Here is a 13,185-nt window from a genome sequence, read left to right as displayed (position 1 = left end):
CTCCCTTGTTTTGCCCAAGCCCACAACCTCTCTCTTTCTGTCACGGGTATCGAAGATTGAGGGGGGTAGTAATACTGATTTTTCTTTTTTTTTTTGAGACAGGGTCTCGCTGTGTAGTTCAGGCTGGCCTTAGACTATGTAGGCCACGTTGGCCTTGAACTCGCAGTGATCCTCCTGCCTCGGCCTCCCGAGTGCCGGGATTACAGGTGTGCACTGCCACGCTCAATAGTAATACTGATTATTAAACTGAAATAATTGGAACCACCTCTCCAGACTTTCAGTGATGACTTCCTTTCTCGGGGAAGCACTGTGTGTGTGTGTGTTTGTGTGTGTGTGTTACGAGCGGTGGGGTAGAAATGCAAAGTTGCTCAGCCCTCCTAACTGCCTCTCGGGGATAAACCTACCAAAAATGGTTGCCAAGGGAAAGTAAACTGGAATCCGACTCATGATTTTGTCAGGGAGACTCAAGCACTGAAGGAGGAAGCTGATCAAAAAGTCTGTGTATATCCCCCTCCCGCGTGTGAAGCGCAGCTCACGAGAGGAGTGCAAGGAGTTGAGAGTGGCTGAGAGGCGCCCAGGACGCGGCCGAGCACAAGCCCGCGGATACGCAGGCCAGAGCCCCAGAGAATCCCACCCTTGAACCGGTCTCGCTGAGCACCCCGGGCACCTCCCTCCAATCCCAGCCTTGGGCAATGAAAGCCCACCGCACGTGACTCCGCCCGCCCGCCCGAGGGGACACTGGATCTCCAAATGAATGTTTCATGTTCCCGCTCCGCAATTCCAGGACCACAGCCTCCTCCCTCACCCTTGCAACCCAAGAAGCAAAGATGGGGGTGGGGTGCGAGGCAAGTAACAGAGATGCAGCTCAGGATGACTGGGGGCAGCAATGCAAAAACCTTTGTTTAGGCATGAAAAAGACAGGAAATAAAACACAAAATAAGATCTAACGACCTGCTGTTTTATTGTGTTTGAGTCTGTACAAAGGCAACAATCTTTAGATGGGGGGGCCCCTTTCCAAAGTGACATTCAGCTCCACGCCCCACCCCCCAGCACACACGCCCTTCCGGCCTCAGCTCTGAAGCCCTGTCCGGGAGGGTACTGTGGGAATACCGAAGACACTGTGAGCCGGGGAGCCGGACCGGAACACGTATCTCACCGCTGCGGCAGCGTCCTAGGGAGACAAGCTAAGTCCCAGGATGCTGTAAAATAACAGCACAGGAGAATGTATGCGCCACGATCTTAACACTGCAGTATGGTATCCACTTTCCATCTCGCCACCACTCCACTCGAGAGCCTCCTTCTATTCCGAGGTACGGGAACAGCAGCAGAACAGAAGGAAAAAGCGTCAAGGGAACAAGGAGAAATAAACTGGATGACTTGGACCAGCACCTGACCAGTAATGCAGTGGGGATAGCAGCTGGGAGCTAAGCAACAGGAAAACTACCTCTCTCCACCCAGCACAGCCCAGGAGACGTTTCCTGGATGAGAGGAGGTGGGGAGGCTGTATCAGATTTTCCATCTTCAGAATCCTGCTCCGGTTGCAGGTTTGAGCCAGGACTGAAGGCTGTCGGGAGGGGTGGCTGGGCAGGGAGGTGGAGCTGAGTGACTCACAGACTGAGTCACGATCCAGTTTAAGCACAGAAAGAGGCCAAGGTCCTTCCCACCCCCACTCCTCTGCCTAGCCTCTGTTGCTCTTTCCCTCTGCCCCTTACCCACTGTGCCAAAGGGAGGCAGCATGGAGTCTATGGGGGAGGTAATCACACTTTGTTACCTCAGCTTAAGTACAGGGCACAAACAGGCTGAGTCTCTTCAGAATGACAGGCTGTGCACAGATAACTCAAGGAATCTGCAGGTGAGGGCTGGGAAAAAGCCGCGATGCAGGTGACCCTGGCTGCAAAGGGACTTGTGTAATTGTACACTTCGGTTGTTGCCTCATTGAAGAAAGACACAGAGTCCAGGGGTGACTAAGTAACTCAAGAGACATCATCTCTGAAATGTTCCTTTATTAAGAAAAAATGTGATGGGAACCTTGGACATGACAGTGAAAGCTAGGTTCTCAGAAATCCTTGAGAGCCAACTCCTTTCGGACTTATTACCATTTCCCAAAGATACAGCACAAAGTTGTTGCTGATTTTTGTTTTATTGGTCTGTGAGCTTTACTTTGAGGGCAGAGCTATGTCCACTCCAGTGCCCAGCACAGACAGCACTGATTTTAACACCATCCCCTACTCCTTAGAGACTGATTTTTTTTTTTTTTAAATGGAGACAGGATCTTGCATTGTACTTCAAGTTGGCCTCAAACTAGTGGCAGTCCTCCTGCCTCAGGCTCCCAAGGGCTAGAATTACAGGCCTGTGCCACCACGCCCACCTGATACTTTTTTTTTTTTAAGACTATCTATATTGCTGATTAAAATCAGTATGAGGGGAGACTTCTAGTTGACTCTAACTCTAAATAAAACCAGCGGAGGAGGATTTCCGGGGCTTACCCTGTAGTATATTTGCTCCACTGGGCTGTGATAAAGAATATAGCATAAAGGGTAGCACTGTTTCAGAAGGGGGTAAATAACCCTGAAAATCTCCCCTTCCCATTAAAAACTTCAGTAGGTACCTCAGTTGCCCTGGATTAAAGGAACTAAGTGCACTTAAATTTAAGCCTGAGAGACAGTCATACTTCACCAGGAACACAAGGTCCCCCTTCTCACACACCTCTCATGAGCCAAGGAAGTTTGTTATTGTTGTCTGTGGGCTTTGCTTTTGGGTTTTTCAAGACAGTTTTGCTATGTAGTTCCAGCTGGCCTTGAACTATGTAGCTCAGGCGGGCCTTGTGCTTGCCAGCAATCCTCCTGCCTCAGCCTCCCGAGTGCTGGGAATACAGGTGAGCGCCACCTTACCCAGCACCAAGGAAGTTTTATACTTTTGAGTACCTGGCAGGTAACCCCCTCCCTCATCCCCAACATGCAATTGCACGCAACTTGCCTATCCCATTCCTCATCTTTCCAAATATCACAAAGCCATCTTTGTCTATTTTGATTTCCCAGGCATTATTCCTTAACCCATCCTACCCAAACCCTCTTCAAGAGGGTAACCCAAAACAAACTTCAGTATTCCCTATTTTTAAAATATTCATTGTCTCAGTCCTTCATCCTCAGAATGTTTTCCAAAGCCTTAACAGTTACCTTCTCAAGTAAAAAATAAATTATTACTAAAAAGGTGTAAGGCCTAAAGCCCTACTTTATCATATTCACCCCAGGACTCCCTTCCCCTCCCCTGAATTTCCACCTTTTTTCCTTTGAGGGCAAAGGGAAGTGAAATTGGGTAATTTATAAATAAAAACAAGCATGATACAAGGTTTCTACTTTTGTTCATTTGTCCTGTTTTTTAAAACAAACGTGTTAGCTAAATCTAAAAACAGGTCAAGTCTAAACACAGCAGTCCAGGGGCGAATCCCCACTCCTGGTTTTTCTCTGGGAACCCCCTGGGCTGCTCCCATCCTCTTGGTCCAGGCCAGCTCCCTCCTCTGGTGGTTCTGCCGGAGAGAAGCAAGCTGTGCAGGGCCAGGGTGGGGGTCTGGGTGCATGCTAAGGGATGGAGGCTCACAAGGTGGTCTCACCAGTGTTGTTCGAACCCCAGAAATGGGAAAGAGCAGGGTGAAGTGAACAAGGCATTCACCTAGGGTACCAAATGAGGGACGCTTAAAAACCCAAGAACCAAGATTAACACTATTTTGGTGCAATATGCATTAAAAATAAAAATTAATGTAGAACTCATGATGAACAATGTATCAGAAATATAAACAAAGCCAGGAATCATCTCAATACTTGCTCAATCCAACCTTGCTTCCCACATCCTAATTCTGGCCCTGTCAGATCTTGACTTTTAAATTTTTTTTTTTTTTTTCGGGTTTTTTTTGAGACAGGGTCTTGCTATGTAGCCTGGGCTGGCCTCGAACTCAAGGCCATCCTCTTGCCTCAGCCTCCGGAGTTGCTGGTATTACAGGTGTATGCCACCATGCCCAGCTGTCTTTAAAATTTTGATACTGGGTTTAACATGGATTTGTGGCATTCATTTTTTAAAGTTCTGAATTTTTTCAAGGTTTTTTTTGTTTTTTTTGGTCTTTTTGAAACAGGGTCTCACTATGCAGTTCAGGCTGGCCTTGAGCTCACTTTATAGCCCAGGCTGGTCTCGAACTCACAACGATCCTCCTGCCTCAGCCTCCCAAGTGCTGGGATTACAGGCATGTGCCACCATACCCAGCTCAAGTATTATCTTGATTACTGAGTGCTCTTTTAAATTTTGCACCTAAGGGCAGTGCTTGTCTCAGAAGCCAGCTCTGCCCAGAAATACACAAATCCCCTCTTGTGGAGCCTAACTGCTTCCTTAAAACCAACCTACTGTCCAACAGAAGCCTACGACTTAACAGCCATATGAAATGATTAAATCAACAGACCAGCAGATTTGTAAAGTAAGTGACTTTCAGGTCTGTTAAGGAGAAAAGAACCTCTCTAAACAGTTCCAGTGAGAAGGTCTTGGCTGGCTTTGTCACCACGGTGGAAATGAAATGAAAACTTTCCTGACTGGGCAGAGGGAACACACACAAATAAGCTCCCCCAACACACACAAGTATAATCACACCATGTGTGCCCTAGATCAGATGTGGGGTTACATTCCATGGGACAGTGATTAATACATGCCTCAACAGAGAGATCCAAGTACAGAAAAACAGCCCCAATTACCATTCTGGACACGTAAGTACACTTATACCCCTTCTTTATATGCACCCTGGAGTGTATATATAATTGCATAGTTTGTGTTTTGTGTTTTCCACCAGAAAAAAGTATAAAGAAAAATTGGCCCAGGATAGGTTTGGTTTAAAGCTCTTAGGAATGGCTCTGGCCAGAGCACAGGCTGTCCAGACTTGTGCTTTGTGCAAAATGCAGACAAGCTCCCCTCTGGGCCCCTCCCCTCTGTGTCTGCGCCATGTCCCTGCCCCCGGGACACAGAGCTGAGCCACAGAGCTGAGCCAGGGAAGGGAGACATTCAGACCGATCAGCTCATCGCGAGTAATACGTGATCTGTGGTTAGAGTTCACTAAAATATTTTTAACTACCTTTTTGTAAATTGCCCCTAACCCCCAATCCTTGTTTCAGTATCAGTCCTAATATCAAAAATATCTTATCTTACAAAGTATGTTATTATTATTTTGATAAACTAACCACAGATTAAGGTCAACTATGGCTTAACAAAAGAAGCCAGGATGTTAAATTCATTCTCCAAAAGTAGAGAGGAAGGAGAAAGAATCACTTAAATAGGGAAAAAAATAATAATTCTTAAAAATGTTTTTGCTTGTTGGGGTTTTGTTTCTTTTCCTTAAAAAAATTAGTCAATAAAATAAGTTGCTTTCTACAGAAACACAGCAGCAGAAGATGGTAGTGCTTTATGTAGGTTTTTGGTTTGGTTTCAAACAGTCTGGCCAAGGTGTCTGTCCTTCCCCCAACCTGCCCCAAGGTACCATACACTCAAACCCACGTATGGTTATTGCTAAGTAGTTAAAAAACAAATCACTCTGCACTCATTCACCTGGAGAAAATTCAAAACAAACAGCTGTTCTTCTCATCACACTCTCCTTTCTCAGAGGAAATTTTTTAAAGATAAAATTTAAGTGTTTTTTTCAAAAAATCATAACCTTCTTAATTTAGCTGAGCTCAGCCTTCAAAAGGGCTGAGGAAAAAACAGGGCCCAGCAGCCACAACCTCTCAAACTAGCATGGATGACCGATGACTACAGAAGGAAACAAAACTCCTTTTAAGTTCCTCCCTCTCCCATCTTCATAAACTGGGATTTTAACTACTTCCTCTCTCTAACAAGTACCCAAGCGCACACAGTATGGCCTTGCCTTACCACATCCTTCGGGGGAGACTGTGTCCAGCCCTAATTTACACCTTATTAAAATCAACAGCAGATCTGTCCAGTATCTGTGTCCCTTACTCGCCTAGCTCCATCGCCATGTGCTTCTTCCGAACTGGAAAGAACTTTGGTCTACCTTGTCTTTGACTGAGAACCTTCTTTGCCTGCTCCTCCCCACATCTGCACACCTCCCACCTACACCAAACCTCAGCGCCTCCTCTCCCTCGGTTCTGGGATGGGATGCAAGGCATTAGGAGACAGAGTCACCATCTCCCCGCTCTCTCGTGGCTTCTCAGTCCCATCAAGTCAAGCTCTGCAAAGCAGTGCAGCCCTTGGGCACCATCCGGCCCTACCTGCTCTTACCAGCCTGGCAGCACTTCAGCGCGCACAGACTTAAGTTTCCAGTCAGGCTCCCACAGACATTTATGCATTTGCCCCATCAATATGGGGCTGGGGCTTGATAAGCCAATGAGTCAAACTTCACTTTGTTGAGCCCCCTTGCCCTCCAAGGTCCCACCGTTCAGAATCTGTGTACCAGCAGCTCCCCACCAGGTTCCCGTTCCCTCCTCCTCAGTTCTTCCCTGTAACAGCAAGAGCAGAAGTTGTTTGTCTCAGGGTGTCCATAGAAGCTGCAGTTCGGTTGTTTGCACTTGGTCTGGGTTGGTGGAAGACCACGGGGACCTCCACCCCATCCATCTGGCTCCGGGGGTTCCCTGTAGCCGTTGCTATAGGAATCAGCCACGCGGAAGGGAGTTGGCAACAATGTGCCCCTGTGAACTCCATCCTTGGAGTGAATGCCTGGCTCTGGAGGTGGGATGCTGTCCGGGTGGGGGTATGGTCGCCCAGGGGGGCACTGTCTGGGGAAAGTAGCATATGGTGGTAGCACCCCCCCACACGGACCCCCTGCCAGCTGCCTTCTGGGTTCCTGGCAGTGGACTCCACCCCCAGAAGGCCGAGGGATAGTAAAGCCCCCAGGGTAGCCAGTTGAGAAGGCCATTGCCTTGGACTCTCCTGGGGGCACAGTCAGCTGCTCCTCCCCACCATCTGACTCTGGCTTTTTGGCTGGAGGAGGCCCACTCGCTACCACTCCGTTAATGATCTTCCTCTCTGCCTCCTTCTGCTTCTGCTCTGCCAGAAACCTCTCCTCAGCATCAGTAAGGTACCGCTGGATCATCTCCTCCTGATATTGGTGACGGTGACCCATCTTCAGGGTTCCAACAAAAATAAATTTTCCCTCCCCTTGCATTGTGATCCTCATAATGCTCAGGCTTTGCATAACTTCCTGGCTATACTTGCTCCCTCCATTACTGGCACACTCTGATGAGGGCTTCTCAGACACAGGCCCATCCCCGGCTGCCTCCTCCTTGCCACCCTTCCAGCTCTTCAGTGAGTTCTTCTTCTTCTTCTCCAGCGTCTCAGTACCACTGCTCACCCCTGGCCCCGTGCCCACCCCTCCAGGCTTAGAGCCTTTGCTGTGCATCAGGCCTCCCATGTTCTTTTTGAGCTTGCTGCCCAAGGTTTTGCCAAAGCTGCCCAGTTTGTTAGCCACGGACTCTGCTCTCTTCTTGTCTTTTTCCCGATCTCGCCTGGACTTCTCCTTCCGCTTGCTGCCCTCATTGCTGGTAGAACTGCTGCCAACTGACTCCTTGTCTGATTCCCCAGACTCAGGAGTAGACCGAGGCTCATCGCCAGCTGAAGCTGTTGGGGACTCAGGCTGTGCCAGAGGAGCCTGGAAGAGACAAGAGCAGTATTGACAGTGACCCCACTGGCTGAGGCAGTGCACGTGCCCAAAAACCTTGATCTGGAGCCCACCCATCAGCTCACGGGGCTCCCTGTCACCACTCTGTGGATTAGGAGTGTGGACGGTGAGTGCCCTCCCAGCTCCATGCTGAGTGTGCCTAGCTCCGGAGAAGGGCTTTTGTCATGACGAAGGAAGGGTCACCCGGGAGGGTACTGTCCTTCTTTGGCTCTAGTCAGCTTCTCATGGCCAAGGTAAGATGTATATAACATCTAATTTTTATCTCACCCACTGCAATCTGACTCCCTTTGATAACAAAGAGATACTGAAATGAAGGAGACTGCTCTTCAGATCAGTGAGCAACCATACAATACACAGCCTCTGGCTGAGGAGGGAGAATATCTCAGAGATATCAAAATGTTTGTTATAAATTTCTCTATGTCAAATCTTGTTTAAAATTAATTTGAAAGAAATCTTGACTGACTACAACCAACCAAGTCTGACCATTTTGCATCCACCAACATTTACATATGCAGCACTCTGAAGGTCATAGATTTGCCTGTGCTCCCATATTCCTGTTCCAGCTCAGAATCCTCAGGACAAGGAACTGTTCAGACACTGTGCCTCCCTCTGGTGTCCCAAACAGAGGTCTATCTACAGAAAGCTTGGGAAAAGGAATGACAATCTCAACTTCACTGAAAACCTTAAAGAATGTATTTTAGGGGTGTGGCTATGACTCAGACATACAGCACTGGCCTGGCAGACAAGAAGCCCTGGGTTTGATCCAGGTACTATAAGCAGTGCCAAGGGAGCGGAGGGGCAGTATGAGAAAGCAGAGCCTGGCTGGAGAGATGCAGACCACAGAGCGGACTAACAGGTAAAAAGGCAGGAAAAGGTGTTCTTGGAACTTACTGACCTCTTTCAGTTACACCTAACCCTGACTCACAAGCTAATCTGAGGAGAGACTCAAAAGGCAAGTGTCATCAGGTCTCCTGGCTGCCCCTGTCACTGAATGTGAGGACACATGAGGACAGGGGTGGGAGACACCTTCACCTGTGCATCAGAGGACAGTGGGATCCACTTTACGTTCATGTAGCTATGCAGCAGATGTAGTTTGACCTCCAGGGACAGGATTACACTGTGGAAAGGAGAAAAAGAGAATTAAAAACTCACTGCAACCCTATTTAAAAGCAAAGCAGTGCGATATAGTTGGGAAGGAGAATTGAGTTCTACATAGCCTAGGATTCAACTGAGTTTGAATCACAGCTTTGTGATCTTCCCTGAACCTCAGTTGGGGTCAACAGTGGGTACTGATAACAGTACCTATCTTGTGGCACTGCTGTGAAGATTAAAATGAAAGTGTTTGGAAAGGGCTTGGCAGAGTCTGGAAAATAAAAAATACTAAACAGCAGTCATTATTATTACTGTTGTTATATTTCGAAGGAGGTTTTGATAATTAGGTGAGAACTTATTTCTAAAAAGCCATAAACTGTGTCTTAAAATCCAACCCAGTGAGGCAGCTCCCAAAGGTGCAGAGGCCCAAAGAAGGAAGCAGCAGGTACAAAGGAAGGGCAGGACTTTTAGGTTCCTATGCTCTCCACTGGGAAGCTGTGGAGGGAGTCAGGAGAGGAGGCTAAGCAGGTCACAGGGAAGCAGGATGGGGGTTGGGATATGGGAGTGGAAGGGATATATTTTTCTTGCTGCCTAAATTCTAGAAAGAGAAAAACCCAGAGCAAAGCATTTCAATCAACTATTTAAAACTCCTCTCACATTGGCTGACATAAAAAGTGTGATGTGATTCTCTTTGATTTTCTGATGACTATGTATTTGGCAATTCTGGGGTGTATCAGTACAGGCTCACTCTCCATATGGTAAGAAAGCAACAGGTTGAGATCCCAGAATTCATAACTTTCACGCAGACAATGCTGCTACAAGATGCCCGACCTGGTGCCCAACCGAGCTCATGCCTCAGCATCTTATCAAACAAACTGGAATGGTAATGTGACTGTGTTGCTTTTTAGCTAAGGAAAAATCCCAGCAGCATGTGCATGTGGAAGAGATCCCTGCTACGAAGCAGAGGAGAAGGCTGGGACTGCCTCACCTGGCCAATCGGACATTGTCACTGTCATCTTTGCCCCACTCCCAGCCCTTTCCTGGGTCCACTGCAAAGTGCAAGGGCAGCAGCTTATGCTCTGAGTCTGTAAGTGGTATCACAGCTGGGAAAGAAAACAGAACATGGCGTCAAGGTGACTCCTTGAGAAAGGGAGAATCAGAACACAGGCCAACTTCACTAAGACTATATACGGGCCTCAAACTGTAGTCACTTCTCAACCTTGCAAGTGAATTATCCCCAGTTAAACACCTGTAGGCCAGTTTTCCCCTACTACCCAGCACACAATGCAGGCCACTCGCTCCGCGACTCCCTACCAGGCCATCTAACTTTCATCGTGTTCTCACCAGCTGTGTGGATTCAGAGAATTCAAAGTCTTTACAATAAATGAAGCAAAGCATCATTAGGAAGGTCCCATAACCTTCACGCATATGCCCCATACTCCAGAACAAGCAATATAGGCTATGTTCTTCTTTAAGATCTTTTTTTCTTTTCTGCAACTGAAAACCCTGCTGAACTGGGCATGGTGGTATGTGCCTGTAATCCCAGCACTCAGGAGGCTGAAAAAGGAGGATCACCATGAGGTGGAGGCCAGCCAGAACTACATAGCAAGACCCTGTCTCAAAACCCTAAACAAGAAAAAAAACAAAACCTAATAAAACAGTATTAATATGCATTGTCTGGGTTTGCATATCCCTTAATTCTTTCCTCCTGCATTAGCTCTCAATGTCCTTTCCCCAAGTGAGAACAACGCAGACCAAACAACACTAGAGACCGATGCTGCATCCAGTACCTTGTTCCTTGGCATTTTCCTTCTGCTCCATGGACACAAGTGCAGAAAAGTGGGCCTGATCATAGGCGAGCACCAGAGGAGATCGGTGACACTGGCTGATAGGGACCTCCAAGGGCAGATAGATTCCCCCAAAGGGAATAGGAGCAAATGCTGTAGGAAACCAAGACCATCACTCAGACTATGAGCTCACCTAGTGAGCATCCTTCCATCTCACTCTGCCAACCTAATCCCCCCAACTTCATTCCAATGTTTAATATTCTTTCCTAAAAAGCCTTGTCAATTAACCCCAATGGCTTTACTATAAATCTCTGAAGAATTCTGCATTGTTCTAACTCACACTGTTCCTTTTTCCTCCCGCTGTCTGTATATCCTCCTTTCCCGCCCTCCTCCCAGGGCTCAGCCTGGGATCTGCACAGGCGGATGCTGGGGTTCAGTGAGGACTGACTAGTTGACTGACCTTCCCCTCCAGAGTCCCTCAGCATGGTATCCGCCACAACCACTATCGGCCTCTTGAGCACATGTGCCAAGACAAAGACGTGGAACTCTTCCAGGCTCTCATACACAGGCTCCTCTGCGCTCTCCACCCTAGAATTGCAGCAAAGGAGATAGGAAGCGCACAGAGGAAGGGAGGGAAAAAAACAAAAGAGCCCTGAAGACAGTTCTGAAGGAAAGGAAAACAGGCGTGTCATTTCCTAGTTTCCCAATTTACTTAAGGCTACCAGTGATAAAATTGATTATTTTACACTATCATGGTTGCTTTTACCTCCATTTCTCCAATGGGAAAATGCAAGAATTTAGAACACAAAGGCTCTGGGGTTAAAGTGATATTAGGAATCTTGAGGTAATCCCCATCTCTTAATATCCATCCTGCTCAACAACCTCTCCAATTCTCTATCCAGCAGCCGAATACACAACCACACTAGCCCCATCCTGCTTACCTTTCCCACCATGACACCCACACACCACATTCATCATTCCGTGCAAAAGAAACCCCAATTCCTCTTCCTAGCCTCCTACTTAAGAACCTTCACCACTACCCAGAAGCTTAATCACAAACTGGAGAAATGTTTACTCTTCTACTTTCCTTTCTTTCTTTCTTCCTTTCTTTTTTTTTTTTTTTCTTGAGATAGGTTCTCACTATGTAGTTCAGGCTGGCCTCAAACTCAAAAGTGATCCTTCTGTCTCAGCCTCCTGAGTGCTAGGATTACAGGTGTGCACCACCATACCTGGCTTTTACTGTTCTTTATCACAGCGTCAATTAACCTCACTTGATCAATTCCATCTCCTATATGCTCGTTTTAAAAATATTTTATTAGTCCATGTTTGCAATACATAATGATTACATTCACAGCGGGGATGGTGGGGAACTGGTACATGTACATAATACACCTTCAATCCTTTTAGGTCCTCTTCCCCTTGCCTCCTGCTCCCTCTTAGAACCATCTCTTGGTACTCTTGCTATTTGTAAAAGATCCCATGTGTCTCTTGTACCTGTGTTCTCTGCCCTGTCTTCAGTCCCCAACCCCGTTCACACTTGGGGCCCTGCTGCATGGATTATTGCTACAACCGCCTGTAAACTCACCCGCTCTTCCCCATTATCCGCTCCAGGGTCTTGTGTTCAAACACAGATTTGCTCTTGTCACTCTCATTCTTAAAACTTCCTAGCTCCCTCACCAAACCCCAGAACAACATTGCTCAACACTGAATACTTGTTACAAACTTGGGATTTCTGAACCTTACTCAGCTATACTTTCTTGGGGCAGAGGTCCAGAAAGCTGCATTTTAAATAATTCCCCCAGATTATTCTTATGTATAATGGAGTTTGGAGAGGTAATAATTTTTAACTTTCTACTATGGAAAATTTGAAAATTTTAAACACTGAATACTAAAGAGAATATTAAGGGCTGAGGAGAGCTCAGTGGTAGAGTATTAACTTAGCATGTCCAAGGCCCTGGGTTCAAGCCCTAAATAAACAAACAAAGAGACAAAATCACACTAAATTCTCAGGTATCACAAAGCTTCAAAAACAATAAACATCTGGCCGGGCCAAGAATTTAGCTCAGTGGCACAGCACCTGCCTGGTAAGCATGAGGTCCTGAGTTCAACTCCTGGTATCCTCCCCAAAAAATGTGGCCAATTTTGTTTCAACATTTCCTTATCCCTTCCCACTCCCACTCTGCTAGAGTATTCTCAAGCAAATCCTAAGCATTATATTATTTCATTCATATACATTTCAGTTTCTGTCTCTAAAAAACTAAACATGTGCCAGGTGTGGTGGCGCACGCCTGTAATCCCAGCACTTGGGAGACTGAGGCAGGAAGATGACTGTGAGTTCAAGGCCAGCCTGAGCTACAAAGTGAGCTCAAGGCCTGCCTGAACTGCATAGCAGGACCCTGTCTCAAAAAGACAAAAAACAAAACCAAACAAAAAACAAACATTCAGATATTGTTCATGTTTTCCTGGCTGTCTTTTAAATGTCCACACATTCCAATTGATTGGTATGCTTTCCTATCTTTAAACCTATTCTTCCCTGTCCTTTTTTTTTCTTGCAGTTCATTTACTGAAGACATCGAGTCGTCTGTCCCACTGTTTCCCAGAGTCTAGATGGGACGCAATCTGTTCTTAATATGGTACAAGAGA

General features: G+C 46.8%; 1 protein-coding gene and 1 long non-coding RNA gene across 5 annotated transcripts in view; both read right to left on the bottom strand.

Annotated features, from left to right (window-relative positions):
* Nucleotides 1-937: 937 nt before the first annotated feature.
* LOC106147961 lies at nt 938-2,314 on the bottom strand. Its single transcript, XR_001233007.1, has 2 exons — nt 1,445-2,314; nt 938-1,300 (listed from the first exon to the last, which is right to left on the bottom strand). It is a non-coding gene; the product is annotated as an uncharacterized LOC106147961 (long non-coding RNA).
* A 2,436-nt stretch (nt 2,315-4,750) lies between these two features.
* Nucleotides 4,751-13,185, bottom strand: part of Otud7b (OTU deubiquitinase 7B) — a 54,508-nt gene continuing 46,073 nt past the window's right edge. For all 4 annotated transcript variants that reach the window (XM_005378701.2, XM_005378702.2, XM_005378703.2 and 1 more), the window contains 5 exons: nt 11,003-11,130; nt 10,546-10,695; nt 9,744-9,858; nt 8,696-8,780; nt 4,751-7,633 (listed from right to left, as the gene is read on the bottom strand). In XM_005378701.2, the coding sequence (XP_005378758.1) occupies nt 6,425-7,633; nt 8,696-8,780; nt 9,744-9,858; nt 10,546-10,695; nt 11,003-11,130 (1,687 nt within the window). In that variant the 3' untranslated portion in view covers nt 4,751-6,424. The remainder of the gene's footprint in view (nt 7,634-8,695; nt 8,781-9,743; nt 9,859-10,545; nt 10,696-11,002; nt 11,131-13,185) is intronic.

This window comes from Chinchilla lanigera, unplaced genomic scaffold (assembly GCF_000276665.1).
Source record: "Chinchilla lanigera isolate Chin_1 unplaced genomic scaffold, ChiLan1.0 scaffold00012, whole genome shotgun sequence".
Taxonomy (NCBI): Eukaryota; Metazoa; Chordata; class Mammalia; order Rodentia; family Chinchillidae; genus Chinchilla; species Chinchilla lanigera.
The sequence above is the reverse complement of the archived record's forward strand: the minus strand, read 5'-3'. Positions and strand labels throughout refer to the sequence as shown.